The following is a 13,171-nucleotide window of genomic DNA, read 5'->3' as shown; positions in this document are numbered from 1 at the left end:
TAGAGGTTTTTAAAAAGAGGCTCAAGACCCACCTTTTTAACCAGGCTTTTAATTGAAATTTAAATTCTTTTTAATCCCTTTTATGCCGTGCTACTCAGAGCATGTTTTCGTCCTTCATGTTTTTACTCTCTGTGCTTTTTGCTTTATTCGACTGTTTTAGTCTGTCAGTTTTTAATCTCCAGTGTTTCCTCATGGGGGCCTGCCAGACTGGGAGTTGTCTCTGGTCTGGCCGCGGGGGGTGCTGTCCCATGGACAGCTCCGGCCTGGGTGACCAGAGGGCTCTGCACCTTGGTGTGGGGCCTCCTGTCTGCCCAGGTTGGGGTGGTCTCTGTATCTGTGCTCCCTGTGGCCCTGGACAGTGATCTCTCTCAGTGTGGTTGGCCCCCCAAAGGTAGCTTCCTCCACGTCTCAGGTCTCGCTGCCCAGCCATGTCTGTAGTGACAGCTAGTGTATGTGTGGGTGTGAGTGTGTGTGTCTGCGTGCATATGTGTGAGTGTGTGTATGTTTTTGTGTATGTCTCTGTGCACGTCTGAGGGGGTGGGAGGGTTGGGTTCCTCTAATGTTCTTCTCTTGATTTTGTTTGCTGTTTCTCTTTTTCTGTAGTTGTTTTAATCTCTGTGAGGCACTTTGAGCTACTTTTCTGTATGAAAAGCACCATACAAATAAAGATTGACTGATTGATTGATTGACTTTTAGAAATGCATTCCCACCACTCATGCACTGTGTAATAGGCCATATAGCTTAATTACATTATTGAAAACATGTTTTTTGTCATCTCCACCTGAAAGAACCACCAGAATGCACTTACAATAAAGACTACTTATGGAGAGGATGCATTTTCTTTCTTTTATTGAGTTGTTAACAGACCATAAAATGAAGTGTACAGACTCAGTTATAATCATGTAACACTGGAGATGAACAGTCTATACTTTAGTCTCCCTTGTAATGAATAAAGTGTCTGTTTGTGCAGTAATTATCATGAACAATATAGTGACTTTTATACTTATAGTTAATAAGTAACGAGTAACATTTCTGTGTAACACTTGATAAGTTAACTGTAAAATGAAAACTCATCTACTATTTACTGTTTTGCCGTGAACCTCCAGACATTTTGTGAACTCCAACTTTCCATCAGCATGGGGTTGAGTACATAATGATGAAATTGTAACTTGTAATAAAGGCTTACGTGTGTTGGTAGGTGATCATGCCTGAATCAACACAATCATGAACATGTATGCATACTTAGAAAAAGGATATGTAGAACTACACTTTACCCGACCTCCCACACCCCTCTATGTCCAAACTGTTGGTCTGCAACAAAACTGACTTAATCAAAACTAAAAATATGTTGGACACATATTAAATAAAGGATTAACAGAGCAACAAGCATTTATTTTAGCCAAGCCACATGCAACCCAGACCAAGTATGCTGGCATTAATATCTACTGAACATCCCAATAGTTATGTAAACAGAACATGCAGAAGATCCTACACAACACACTGACACACTAAGCCGAACAAACATTAAGTAAAAAATCTGTGTGGGGAGAAGTCAAAGTGGACCTGGCTATGAATCTCTCTCTCAATCTTGACACAAGGGGGCGCTGGAGGGCATTCTGGAGCGGCAGGGCTGACCTGAGAAGGCAGAAGGGATGAAGCCCTGGTTGGAGTGATCTCTGCCATCCCACCTGCAAGGAAACAGGTTTAAACAGAGATGTGACAGCTGAACTTTACCGAGGGTATTTTAGCTCAGGAGCAGGGCCACATCTCAAACACACCTTATCCTCTAATGTGTCTATGTATGCCTACCAGACCTGCATTCCTGTTCGTTCCCTTTTTTCTGTTCCCCACCTTGACTCCCCTCTTATCTCTCTCCTCTCTCATTAGTCCCCATAAGCTCATAAGTGCTTAATGGTGTGCCATGATATCTATTGCAATAGATGCAATGCACAAATATGCAACAAGTGAGTAATGAGTTTTAAATTCCCTATATTGGTACTTTGTACGTATTTGGCATTCATGCAACTGTCTGGTGGGGGGAATTATGTGAGTGTGACACATCAAAGTCCCTGATTGATGGCCGGTGTGAAGGAGGATAACGGGGAAAATGGATCGCTTTGCTGTACGGAGCAGCTCACCTCATTTTTAATTTTGTGACCTGTCTGGTTTAAATCTGAGTTGCTGCTTTTACGTCATTTTACAAAGTTTCAAATGAATTCTTGAACCATTTTAATAATACCTATTTCATGGTTGATGTGGTTGTGCCAAATTTGATTAGGACTTTAGTAGATAAAATTATGGGTTTAAGTGTGATTAGATTACACATCGTTATCATCATTAATCTTTCGTTTAAAGTTCAATAAACACTTATAAATGGGCGTCCTGGTGTCTGAGTGATTCAGCCACCTGCTATGCAATTCGTAGTTTCCAGCTTTGTCTTCTACTCTGGACATCTATATCATGTCTTCCCTCTTGCTTCCCAAGATGTTTACATTGAAGCGATATAGCCCTTTATTCCATTAACAAATGCACACGAAGGGCAAACAGAGACACTAACACAGTCCAACCTACAGCCCTGGTTTGGTAGAAGCTTCTCTCTCATTCACAACTGAAAAATTAAAATGAGGTCAAGTATGAGGTCCAATGCAAGTAAATGAAGTGCACATTATAATATTAAGTAGATAATAAGAGCACAGGAGGACAAGTTCCCATATGTTTTCACTAAACTAGGGGATGCAATGATTGTAGTTTACTGTCCACGTTTACCCAATAAATAAAAAGGCCAAATGCTAACGCCAAAATAAACACTTGTATTTCCTTGTTGGTTGTGGTCTTTACTCTAGAGCTGACTGCAGAGCAGGAAGAGTTTATGGGGTCATTAAGGAGAAGAGAAGAAGAACTGAATAAAGATTTTTTGGTGATTAAGCACTTCCAAGATTTGGACGGGTTTGAAACTGTTACATTAAAATCATCAGTATAAAAAGATAAACAACCAGAATATATCTCTACGTTTTCTACTATACCTTTAGAAACCCAATAACACATTCAGCATGATAAATCAATTCATTTTGAAATTCTGGGTTAATTTCGGATGAACTCTTAGTATTTTATTCCCAGCTGCAGGAAGGAAGCTTCTGACTGGCTCATTTTTTCCATTTTGAGCACACAAACTGAGTTGGATTGATAGTTGACAACTACAATTATCATAAAAATCCTGTGTTTCTACGAGGAATATCGAGATACTACCTGAAAGAAAACTTTGACTCCACACTCAACATGACTGTAACCCCAGGGCCATTGTGCGTCCATGTAACCAGATTCTCCATTTTCATACTGGTGTTATATTACAAAGTCACAGACAAATAAGACCCAGAATTACTGCCTCATGGTTGTGTCTGCCCAGTTGCAGTGCCTGAGCTTTTGCATTGAACAATGAGGAGAACATGTGTTATAGAACATTATGAAGACACACTGAAGTTGACCTTTGACCTTTTGTTTATGAAATGACATCACTCCATCATTTTATCCTTTTAGACAATTCTGTACAATTTAGTTGTAATTATTGTATGAATTCATGAGACATGGCAAAAAATGTGTTTTGGAGGTCACAGAGACCTTTAACCACCAAATTCTGATCAGTTCATCCTTGAGTTTAAGTGGTCGTTGGTGTCAAACTTGTTGTAATTCTCAAAGCATTTCTGAGATGTCGTGTCCACAAATCAATAACATATTAATAACTAATTTAGGAATCTTCATGTTTTGGTTTCCTTTTTTTTAGCATTTTGCAACCATGTTCTCGCCTCAACATGTAAGACGCTGCACTGGTGCATTTTTTGGTCCAAAAATAAATTAATCAAATGTCATCCTGTGACTCACCATGATGGCCTGCAGACTGCAGCAGGACCTGCCCTCTGCTCTGGGACTGGAAGTAGGCGTGACCTCTAGTCAAGTTGGTGACCATGCCAGTGGAGTTTCCTCCTGGTCCAAAGGTCAGGTAAGGTGTAGGGTTAGAATCTGGGGGAGTGTGGGTGGGGTAAGGGGGGGGGGGGAGGTATGCCATGTAGGGCAGAGATGCTTGAGGTTGATGCTGGGGCTGGCTGCTGGGGTAGGAGGGCTGCAGCTGACAGGGGAGGTTGTTGTTCTGCTGGCTTGAAGTCAGATCGCCGAGCTTCTCCCCAAAGTCAAAGAAAGACCTGAGGACAATACAAAGAATTTAGTCTCAGGCGCACACATCCATGAATACAGAGTGTCACTAGAGCGAGATCCATAAGGTCATAAACTCTTAAACTCCTCCGATAAATCCATATCTGTCTGATCCATCTGTATTTTTATCACTCTTCCAAGACAAGGAGAAAAGGAGTCATACAAGGAGACGTTAGGTGAAGGCTGTGCAGTGACAGGACTGTCAAAGATGACTGACAACATTTTTATCTGGAAAAGGGGGTCCAGAAGGAAATCTGTGGTATTTTTTTACAATGATTACTTTATAAATCACTCATATCAGCTCCCTGTCTGGGTCAGGGTCAGGGTCAGTTCACCCAAAGATGTACGGGCTGTTCACACATATCTAATCAAGAGCAGGGACAGTAATAGGCTGCTCCTTATTATGATTTGGACCTGTAGTGTTGCAGTCCACCATGGGGCTGCATGGAAATGTGAAAGACGCTCAGGGGACAGCTGAAAAAAGTTCTAGTTGATGCAAATATCCTCCGACTCACTGCAAGCAACAACCAGATGAGAGCCAATCACACACCGAGTTGTCTACTGCTCTGCTCCACGAATAGAGGGAGGATTGTTTCAAGTGACTGGACTGCAATCTTGTCAGCTCAGGTGCCACTGTATTAAAACAGTTTCAAGTTTCATGTATACTGCACAGAGATTTATGATACTATATAAAAAAAAATACAAAAGAGCTATTCTGTTCTCAGGACACAAACTGTCTGAGAAAAGAAAATCTTCCTTGAGTGTACTATATGGTGGCTATGTTAGACACAAACAATCTATATGTGTGCAAGATTGTCTTCAAAAACATTGAAATACCAACACAGAAATTCAGAATATTTACGCTGTACATATCTACCCGTATCAACTGTGCTTACTCGCTCTGTCTTCACTCCAACCCTTGTTATTTTTATGACACAGTATTGTGTTAATTTTTCTCTGCAGTATCAATATTTTTGAAGATATCGTACTGAAGTAAGCCATTCCAGTATCTTGAAAAAAATGGTTTGATAAGTTTGGGTCTACAGTCTTGCTAGCAACTCTGAGAGGCTGTACTTGTGCATAGTCATCACAGTGATGTTTACCAGATTAGTTTAGCATGCTTGCATGAGGTTGATGGAGATGTCATTAGTGCTCCATGTGTACCAATATTTAACCTTAAACATCATTGTTATGAGAGAAGTGAAGTCTGCAGGGTTCATACACATTTTTCAAGGTCAAACTCAAGCACTTTTCAAGCACTTTTAATGGTAATTTTCAATTTTGTCCAACACCCTATCGCTGGGATAAAATACATATCTACAGGAATATATTTACTCATGTTTATTTTTTTTCACTTTTTCTCACAATTATGTACATTGTATTATGCTGTAAACATCTAGAATTATGTTTCATATTAGCAAAAAGTTTCCAAAAAAAGGGAAGCCACTTGGCATTCTTCAGGCACACTTGCACCGAGACAAAGAGAGACCTGAGAGCAACCTGTTATTTCCTTTTTTGACATACCTTTTTATGTTTCAAAATGCATTGTTGGGAGTAACGTAGGGCTGGTCAATGAAACAATAACAATATCTATCACAATAAACATGTGATCAATATCAACAGAAAATATGTTCAATAGAACGATCGATAATTTCACTGAACTCCATTAGAAACAGATGATCTGCGAGTGGCAAAATACAGTGCGAGGCCCAGCTGACGGACGAGAGGTTTATGCACGCAACTCTGTTTAATTTTGATCAAAACAAAACTTCAGACACAGACCGAAGAACCTTCACATCCCTACGCATTAGTGCAACAGTTGCGTAGGGATACGGAGGTTCTACGGTTGAGAAAATGTAGAGCCAAAAGAAAGGGCGGTCTGACAGCGGTGTTAATTTTCTCTATTCAACTTACACTTGCAATAATAGAGATTTTAGGTGAGCCTTGTTTGAGGTGGTTAAAATTCGCTTTGCGTCTGGACTCCGTTCACTGCAGTACAAAGCTGAGCGTCTGGGCTGGAGCGGTAATATTTTACTTGGTACAAATCCCAGTAATGCGCATTATAATGCATTTTAAACCCTAAATTAAGTGGTGTGTTGTTTTTATACAAATCTTCCAACACCGCGAGATTAGGAGGGGAGAAAAAATCTGAGCAAATGTTTACTTCCTGTTAGTGCGAGAGAACTATTGATTGAGGAGAAGATGATATTCGCGAGATGGACACGCTCATTATTTTCAGTTGGTCAGAGACAAGGATGTGAAGAACATTATAGTTAAGTGCACTTTGTGTGAGAAACCACAAGATCTCTCTACCTCACCAAATGGCAATTTTTAAGTAATTCAACAAAACATCTAGAGCGAAGCCACACTAACATTAAGCTAGTAACCAAAAGATGGCAAGCTGAGGATGAGAGCGGAAAAAAAACTAAGCGGAAAAAACTAACATTCTCCCATTCTGTGATGCTTGAACTTTGAGAAGCGAGGAGACTGGCTGCAGTATGTCATCGAGGATATGCTGCCACTTTCAACAGTGGATTCTCCATCTTTTAGAAAAATTGTGAGCAAGATCCCAGTCCAGGCTAGCAATGACAAGGTAAGCTATCATTGCCTCAACGGGTTAGTACTGCTGGGCTACTGACTGTAATATAAAGCCACCAGAACAGCGACATAAGGTCAATCTGCTTCACATCAGTCTGTATCAGATATCTGTAAAGCGTCTTGGCTTGCCATCTAATCGTACTTTATTAGAAGTAAGTAATGAAAAGTGGAGAAAAGTGAACATTCCCTTTTCACACTTAAAGCTCTTACAGATGTCAGTGCCTGGTGTGACCTTACACAGACAAACTGAACAGTCAGTTTCTGACTCTGGCACTTTAGCTCTGGTGTTACCCAGTGTGAGTGACTCCTCTGCTGACAGCCTGTCGGCAGCAGGAGAGATGCTCTGTGCTGTTTAGAAGTTTATTAATACTGAACGTGTCATCAGTCCAAATTGCATCAAATTCGACCTTCTCCTCAGCAATCCTTCTCTATTGCCACCAGGCTGCATGTGTGACGACCAACAGGCCATAGACTGCATACACAGACAGTCAGGCGCTAATTTAACAAGGTCACGTAATGTGATTAATGGGGCGTTAATTATTCGTCAGCATTCTTCAGGTGGATGGGAGCCAAGATGGTGGATGGACATGGGTGGCGAGCACAGGACAAAGACAAAGACGAAGTTAAGGAAACAAACGTGTTGCTGAAGGAGATGGAATTGTTAAGTACGAAGATGGATAATATTGAAAAACAGTTCAGTAGCAAGACCAAGAGCCGCGACTGGATTCACTTGAAGAAAAAAATCAGACAACTAGCTTCAAAGCCTCTGATAAATTGGACCCCGATGTGTCGATTGTGATACTGGGTCTGGCCTACGATGAAGGGGAGGATTTGAATGGAAAAAGTAAGAGAGCTACTGAAGAGTGGTTTGGAGTGTGAAGCTGCGCCAGAAATTGCTGCAGTGCTGAGAATGCGAGCGAGAGGACCCGGTCCAGGTGTGGTGAAAGTTGCCTTCGCCAATGTCAAGGACAAGGTGGCGGTGCTTAGGTGTAAACAGAGGCTGAAGAGCAATACCCAGTTCAAAAAAGTTTATCTGAGATCCGCTAAGTCTCCCACAGATCGGATTCTCGAGTTCAACTTTAAAACGCTTCTCCAGGAGATCCCAGCTGGAAAAGATTTTTACATGGCGGGGAGGGGCCGCCTGATGACATGGACCTATGCCGAGGTTACAGCGGCTGCTGCCGTCCGAGCAGGGTCCCCGGCAGCAGGTGGAGGAGGCTGAAGAGGAGCTGCCCGGTCCCTCGTTTGTCCCTGGTTCACTGGAATATTAATGGCTGGACTAATTTGAACTGTACACTCAGGATTTCATTACTGCAGTCTCTAAACCCTGATAATATTTCATTAAATGAAACACATTTACGACGGGATGTTAAGATTGACTTTGAAGGTTAGTCCTGGTTTGGTCACAACAGGATGCTGCATAAAAGAGCTAGAAAAGCATCAGGAGTACTTGGTATTTTAGTTAAGAACTATTTGCTGGATTATTTTAGAATACAAGTAGTGGACAAGTCTATGGACGACATAATTGGAGTACGTTTGGAGCATTGGGAGCTGCAGTATAGTTTAGTTATCTTTCCCTGCTATCTACCGCCAGAGGACAGGACTCAGTTACTTTTTTAACTCATCTGCTGGCCCAGGTTTACTCCTTCGAAGCTGATGTCATTTATTTATGTGGAGACTTTAACAGTCGTATTTCAAATAATGACTGTAGGGGGGATATTGATAATGTCCCACCTCAAGTGGCCATAGACCAAAGCATGAACAGTCACGGGGAATCACTCCTTGAATTTCTCAGGGATTGTAAATGCTGTGTCCTAAATGGCAGAACAAATCCTGATACTGACAACTTATCAAGAAAATCTTTATCTGGCCAGGGAGGAATACATTTCAAAGTGGGTAGGAATAAACCATATTGGAATGCAGAACTCAAAAAACTTCTGAATGACAAGAGACAGGCTGAGAGGGAATTTTTGAAATGTAAAGATCCAGCTATTAGAAAGCAACTTAAAGATCGCTACAAGCAAACTCGGTCAAACTTTGATAAGAGAGTCAGATTTTATAAAAGACAGTTTAGAGGAGGACAAGCATTACAGCTAGACCGACTGCAAAGTAACAATCCACAACAATTTTGGAAAGAAATTCATAAATTAGGTCCTAAAAAAACTAAAGAAAATTCAAAATGTATGATGGTGTTGGTATGGATATGCCAGGCTATAGCGTAAATACATTTTTGAATCGGGATATTACTATAGAAGAATTTCAAAACGCTTTGGACAAAGTAAAACTGAAGGAAACACCGGGCATAGAAGGCATCCCAAATGAAGCCCTGAAATCTCCATATCTCCTTCAAGTCCTCTTTTGCCTGTTTCAGACACGTTTTGAGTATGGTATAATTCCATCACCATGGTATAAATCTATCATAAAACCTATCCCAAAGTCAGTAAAGAATGATCCCAGAATACCTCTTAATTACAGAGGCATCAGTCTCCTAAATACAGTTTATAAGGGATATTCTAATATACTGAATTATAGGCTTATTCGATATTTGGAAATGAAACTGTTGATGAGCAGAATGGGTTTAGAAAGCACTGTGCCTGTGTTGACCATATTCATTCCATGTCAACTATTATTAGAGCTACAATCGCCACAGGTAAACCCACTTTCTCATGCTTTGTTGATGTCCAAAAGGCACTCGATTGGATTAATAGAGATTCACTTGTCTTCAAACTGATGGAAGAAGGGGTGGATGGTAGATTCTACAAAGCTATTCAGAGTCTGTATGGTAACCCAGTTGCTTGTGTTGAGATCAATGATATGTATACTGATTGGTTTGAAGCCCCTTTTGGTGTGAAACAAGGTGATATTCTTTCTCCAACACTTTTTGTATTGTTTGTAAATGATTTAGCTCTACAGATTAAGAAAAATAATCTGGGTGTATGTTTGGATGACACATGCTTAGGTATTCTATTATACACAGATGATATTAATTTACTGGCAGAATCTGAGTCTGATTTACAAAATATGCTAAATTTGGTTAGTTCCTGGTGTCATAAATGGAGATTGGTGATAAATCAGAGATACACAGATAATGCATTTTACAAATAAAGGCATGGAAAGAAGTAAACAGAAATTCTATTTTGATTCAGTTCCCTTGGAAGATGTTAGCTCATACAAATATTTAGGTTTCCTTCTGGATGATTTTATGACGTTTGAAACTGGTTTTAGGCACCTTGCTGATTCAGCTAGGAGAGCTTTGGGATCAGTTATCAATAAAATTAAAGTTTGTAATGATTTGGGTTACTTATACTCAACTGTATAATGTATGCTTCTCTCCCATACTGAACGATGCTGCAGGAGTGTGGGGATTTAAAGAATCCAAAGTTAGAGATACTATACAGAATAGAGCTATAAGATTTTTTTTGGGTGTCCATAAATTTGCGCCAATTCCAGCAATAGAAGGAGATATGGGCTGGATTCCAGGATGTGTACAACGAAAATGTGAAATGATTCGACTGTGGAGTCAACTAAACAAAATGGCAGAGGATAGAATAAATAAAAAAAGCATTTATATGGAGTAAATCACATAGTTGTCAAAAGAAATGTACTCTATTTTTGAGGAGGTGGATATGGTGTATACTTACAGGAATAACTGATGCTGTAACGTTAACGTCATTAAAAATAAGCTTCTATCGAAATTTGAAGAGAACCGGCACCTTATCGTGGTGGAGGAGTTTGAGCACCTGAATGATCCTAGGAGCTATGTTGTCCGGGGCTTAATGCCCCTGGTAGGGTCTCCCAAGGCAAACAGGTCCTAGGTGACAGGTCAGACTAAGATCGGTTCAAAAGCCCCCAATGATAGTGACAAAAACGAGGACGCGTACGTCGCCCGGATCGGCGTCACCGGGGCCCCACCTTGGAGCCAGGCCTGGGGTTGGGGCTCGCAGGCGAGCGCCTGGTGGCCGGGTCTTAGCCCACGGGACCCGGCCAGGCTCAGCCCGAAGGAGCGACGTGGGCCCGCCCTCGAGTGGGCTCACCACTCGCAGGAGGGTCCAGAAGGGTCAGGTGCGGTGTGATTTGGGTGGCGGTCGTGGGTGGGGGCCCCGGTGACCCAATCCCCGGATGGTGACTCTAGCCATGGGGACATGGAATGTCACCTCACTGGGGGGGAAAGAGCCTGAGCTGGTGCGAGAGGTTGAGCGGTACCGACTAGAGATAGTCGGGCTCTACTCTACGCACAGTCTGGGCTCTGGAACTGAACTCCTTGAGAGAGGCTGGACTCTCTTCTATTCTGGAGTTGCCCGCGGTGAGAGGCGGCGAGCTGGTGTGGGCTTGCTTATAGCTCCTCGGCTCAGCCACCATGTGTTGGAGTTTACCCCAGTGAACGAGAGGGTCGTTTCCCTGCGCCTTCGGGTCGGGGATAGGTCTCTCACTGTTGTTTCGGCTTATGGGCCGAACACCAGTGTAGAGTACCCGGCCTTCTTGGAGTCCCTGGGAGGGGTACTGGAGAGTGCACCAACCGGGGACTCCGTCGTTCTTCTGGGAGACTTCAATACTCACATGGGCAGCGACAGTGTTACCTGGAGGGGTGTGATTGGGAGGAACGGCCTCCCCGATCTGAACCAGAGTGGTGTTTTGTTATTGGACTTCTGTGCTAGTCACGGTTTGTCCATAATGAACACCATGTTCAAGCATAAGGGTGTCCATATGTGCACATGGCACCAAGACACCCTAGGCCGGAGGTCAATGATTGACTTTGTGGTCGTGTCATCAGGCCTCCGGCCATATGACTTGGACACTCGGGTGAAGAGAGGGGCTGAGCTGTCAACTGATCACCACCTGGTGGTGAGTCGGATCCGTTGGCAGGGGAGGAAGCTGGACAGACCTGGCAGACCCAAACGTATTGTGAGGGTCTGCTGGGAACGTCTGGCAGAACCCTCTGTCAAAGAGGTCTTTAACTCCCACCTCCGGGAGAGCTTGGACCTGATCCCGAGGGAGGCTGGGGACATTGAGTCCGAATGGACCATGTTCTCCACTTCTATTGTTGATGCGGCTGTCCGGAGCTGTGGCCGTAGGGTCTCCGGTGCCTGTCGTGGCGGCAATCCCCGAACCCGGTGGTGGACTCCGGAAGTAAGGGATGCTGTCAAGCTGAAGAAGGAGTCCTACCGGGCCTGGTTGGCCCGGGGGACTCCTGAAGCAGCTGACGGGTACCGGCAGGCCAAGCGAGCGGCAGCACGGGCAGTCGCGGAAGCAAAAACTCGGGTCTGGGAAAAGTTCGGAGAGGCCATGGAGGAGGACTATCGGTCAGCCTCGAGGAAATTCTGGCAAACCATCCGGCGCCTCAGGAGGGGGAAGCAGTTCTCCACCAACACTCTTTACGGTGGGGGTGGGGATCTGTTGACCTCCACTGGGGATATTGTCGGGCGGTGGAAGGAATACTTCGAGGATCTCCTCAATCCCACTGGCATGTCTTCCATGGAGGAAGCAGGGGCTGGGGACTCGGAGGTTGACTCGTTCATCACCTGGGCCGAAGTCACTGAGGTAGTTGGGAAGCTCCTCGGTGGCAAAGCACCGGGGGTGGATGAGATCCGCCCTGAGTACCTCAAGTCTCTGGATGTTGTAGGGCTGTCTTGGTTGACACGTCTCTGCAACATTGCATGGCAGTCGGGGACAGTGCCTCTGGACTGGCAGACCGGGGTGGTGGTCCCCCTATTTAAAAAGGGGGACCGGAGGGTGTATTCCAACTATCGGGGGATCACACTCCTCAGCCTCCCTGGGAAAGTCTATTCCAGGGTACTGGAGAGGAGAATTCGGCCGATAGTCGATCCTCGGATCCAGGAGGAACAATGCGGTTTTGGTCCGGGCCGCGGAACACTGGACCAGCTCCATGCCCTCCACAGGGTGCTCGAGGGTTCATGGGAGTTTGCCCAACCAGTCCACATGTGTTTCGTGGACTTGGAGAAGGCATTCGACCGTGTCCCTCGTGGCATTCTGTGGGAGGTGCTCCGAGAGTACGGGGTCGGGGGCCCTCTGTTAAGGGCCGTACGGTCCCTGTACGAGCAGAGCAGGAGCTTGGTTCGCATTGCCTGCAGTAAGTCAGACCTGTTCCCGGTGCATGTTGGACTCCAGCAGGGCTGCCCTTTGTCACCGGTTCTGCTCATTATTTTTATGGACAGAATTTCTAGGCGCAGCGACGGGCCGGAGGAGATCTGGTTCGGGAGCCACAGGATTTCATCTCTGCTTTTCGCGGATGATGTGGTCTTGTTGGCTCCTTCGGGCTGGGACCTCCAGCATGTCCTGGGGCGGTTTGCAGAGGAGTGTGAAGCGGCTGGGATGAAAATCAGCACCTCCAAATCCGAGGCCAAGGTTCTCG

The 13,171-nt window shown here is 44.1% G+C and overlaps 1 protein-coding gene across 5 annotated transcripts in view; it reads right to left on the bottom strand.

Moving 5' to 3' along the window:
- Positions 1-825: 825 nt before the first annotated feature.
- The window catches only part of LOC119015875 (proline-rich protein 36-like), a 32,040-nt gene continuing 19,694 nt past the window's right edge, over positions 826-13,171 (bottom strand). For all 5 annotated transcript variants that reach the window (XM_037091930.1, XM_037091928.1, XM_037091932.1 and 2 more), the window contains 2 exons: positions 3,877-4,193; positions 826-1,688 (listed from right to left, as the gene is read on the bottom strand). In XM_037091930.1, the coding sequence (XP_036947825.1) occupies positions 1,525-1,688; positions 3,877-4,193 (481 nt within the window). In that variant the 3' untranslated portion in view covers positions 826-1,524. The remainder of the gene's footprint in view (positions 1,689-3,876; positions 4,194-13,171) is intronic.

This window comes from Acanthopagrus latus, unplaced genomic scaffold (genome assembly GCF_904848185.1).
Source record: "Acanthopagrus latus isolate v.2019 unplaced genomic scaffold, fAcaLat1.1, whole genome shotgun sequence".
NCBI lineage: Eukaryota > Metazoa > Chordata > Actinopteri > Spariformes > Sparidae > Acanthopagrus > Acanthopagrus latus.
This window is presented reverse-complemented; position numbering and strand designations above follow the sequence as displayed.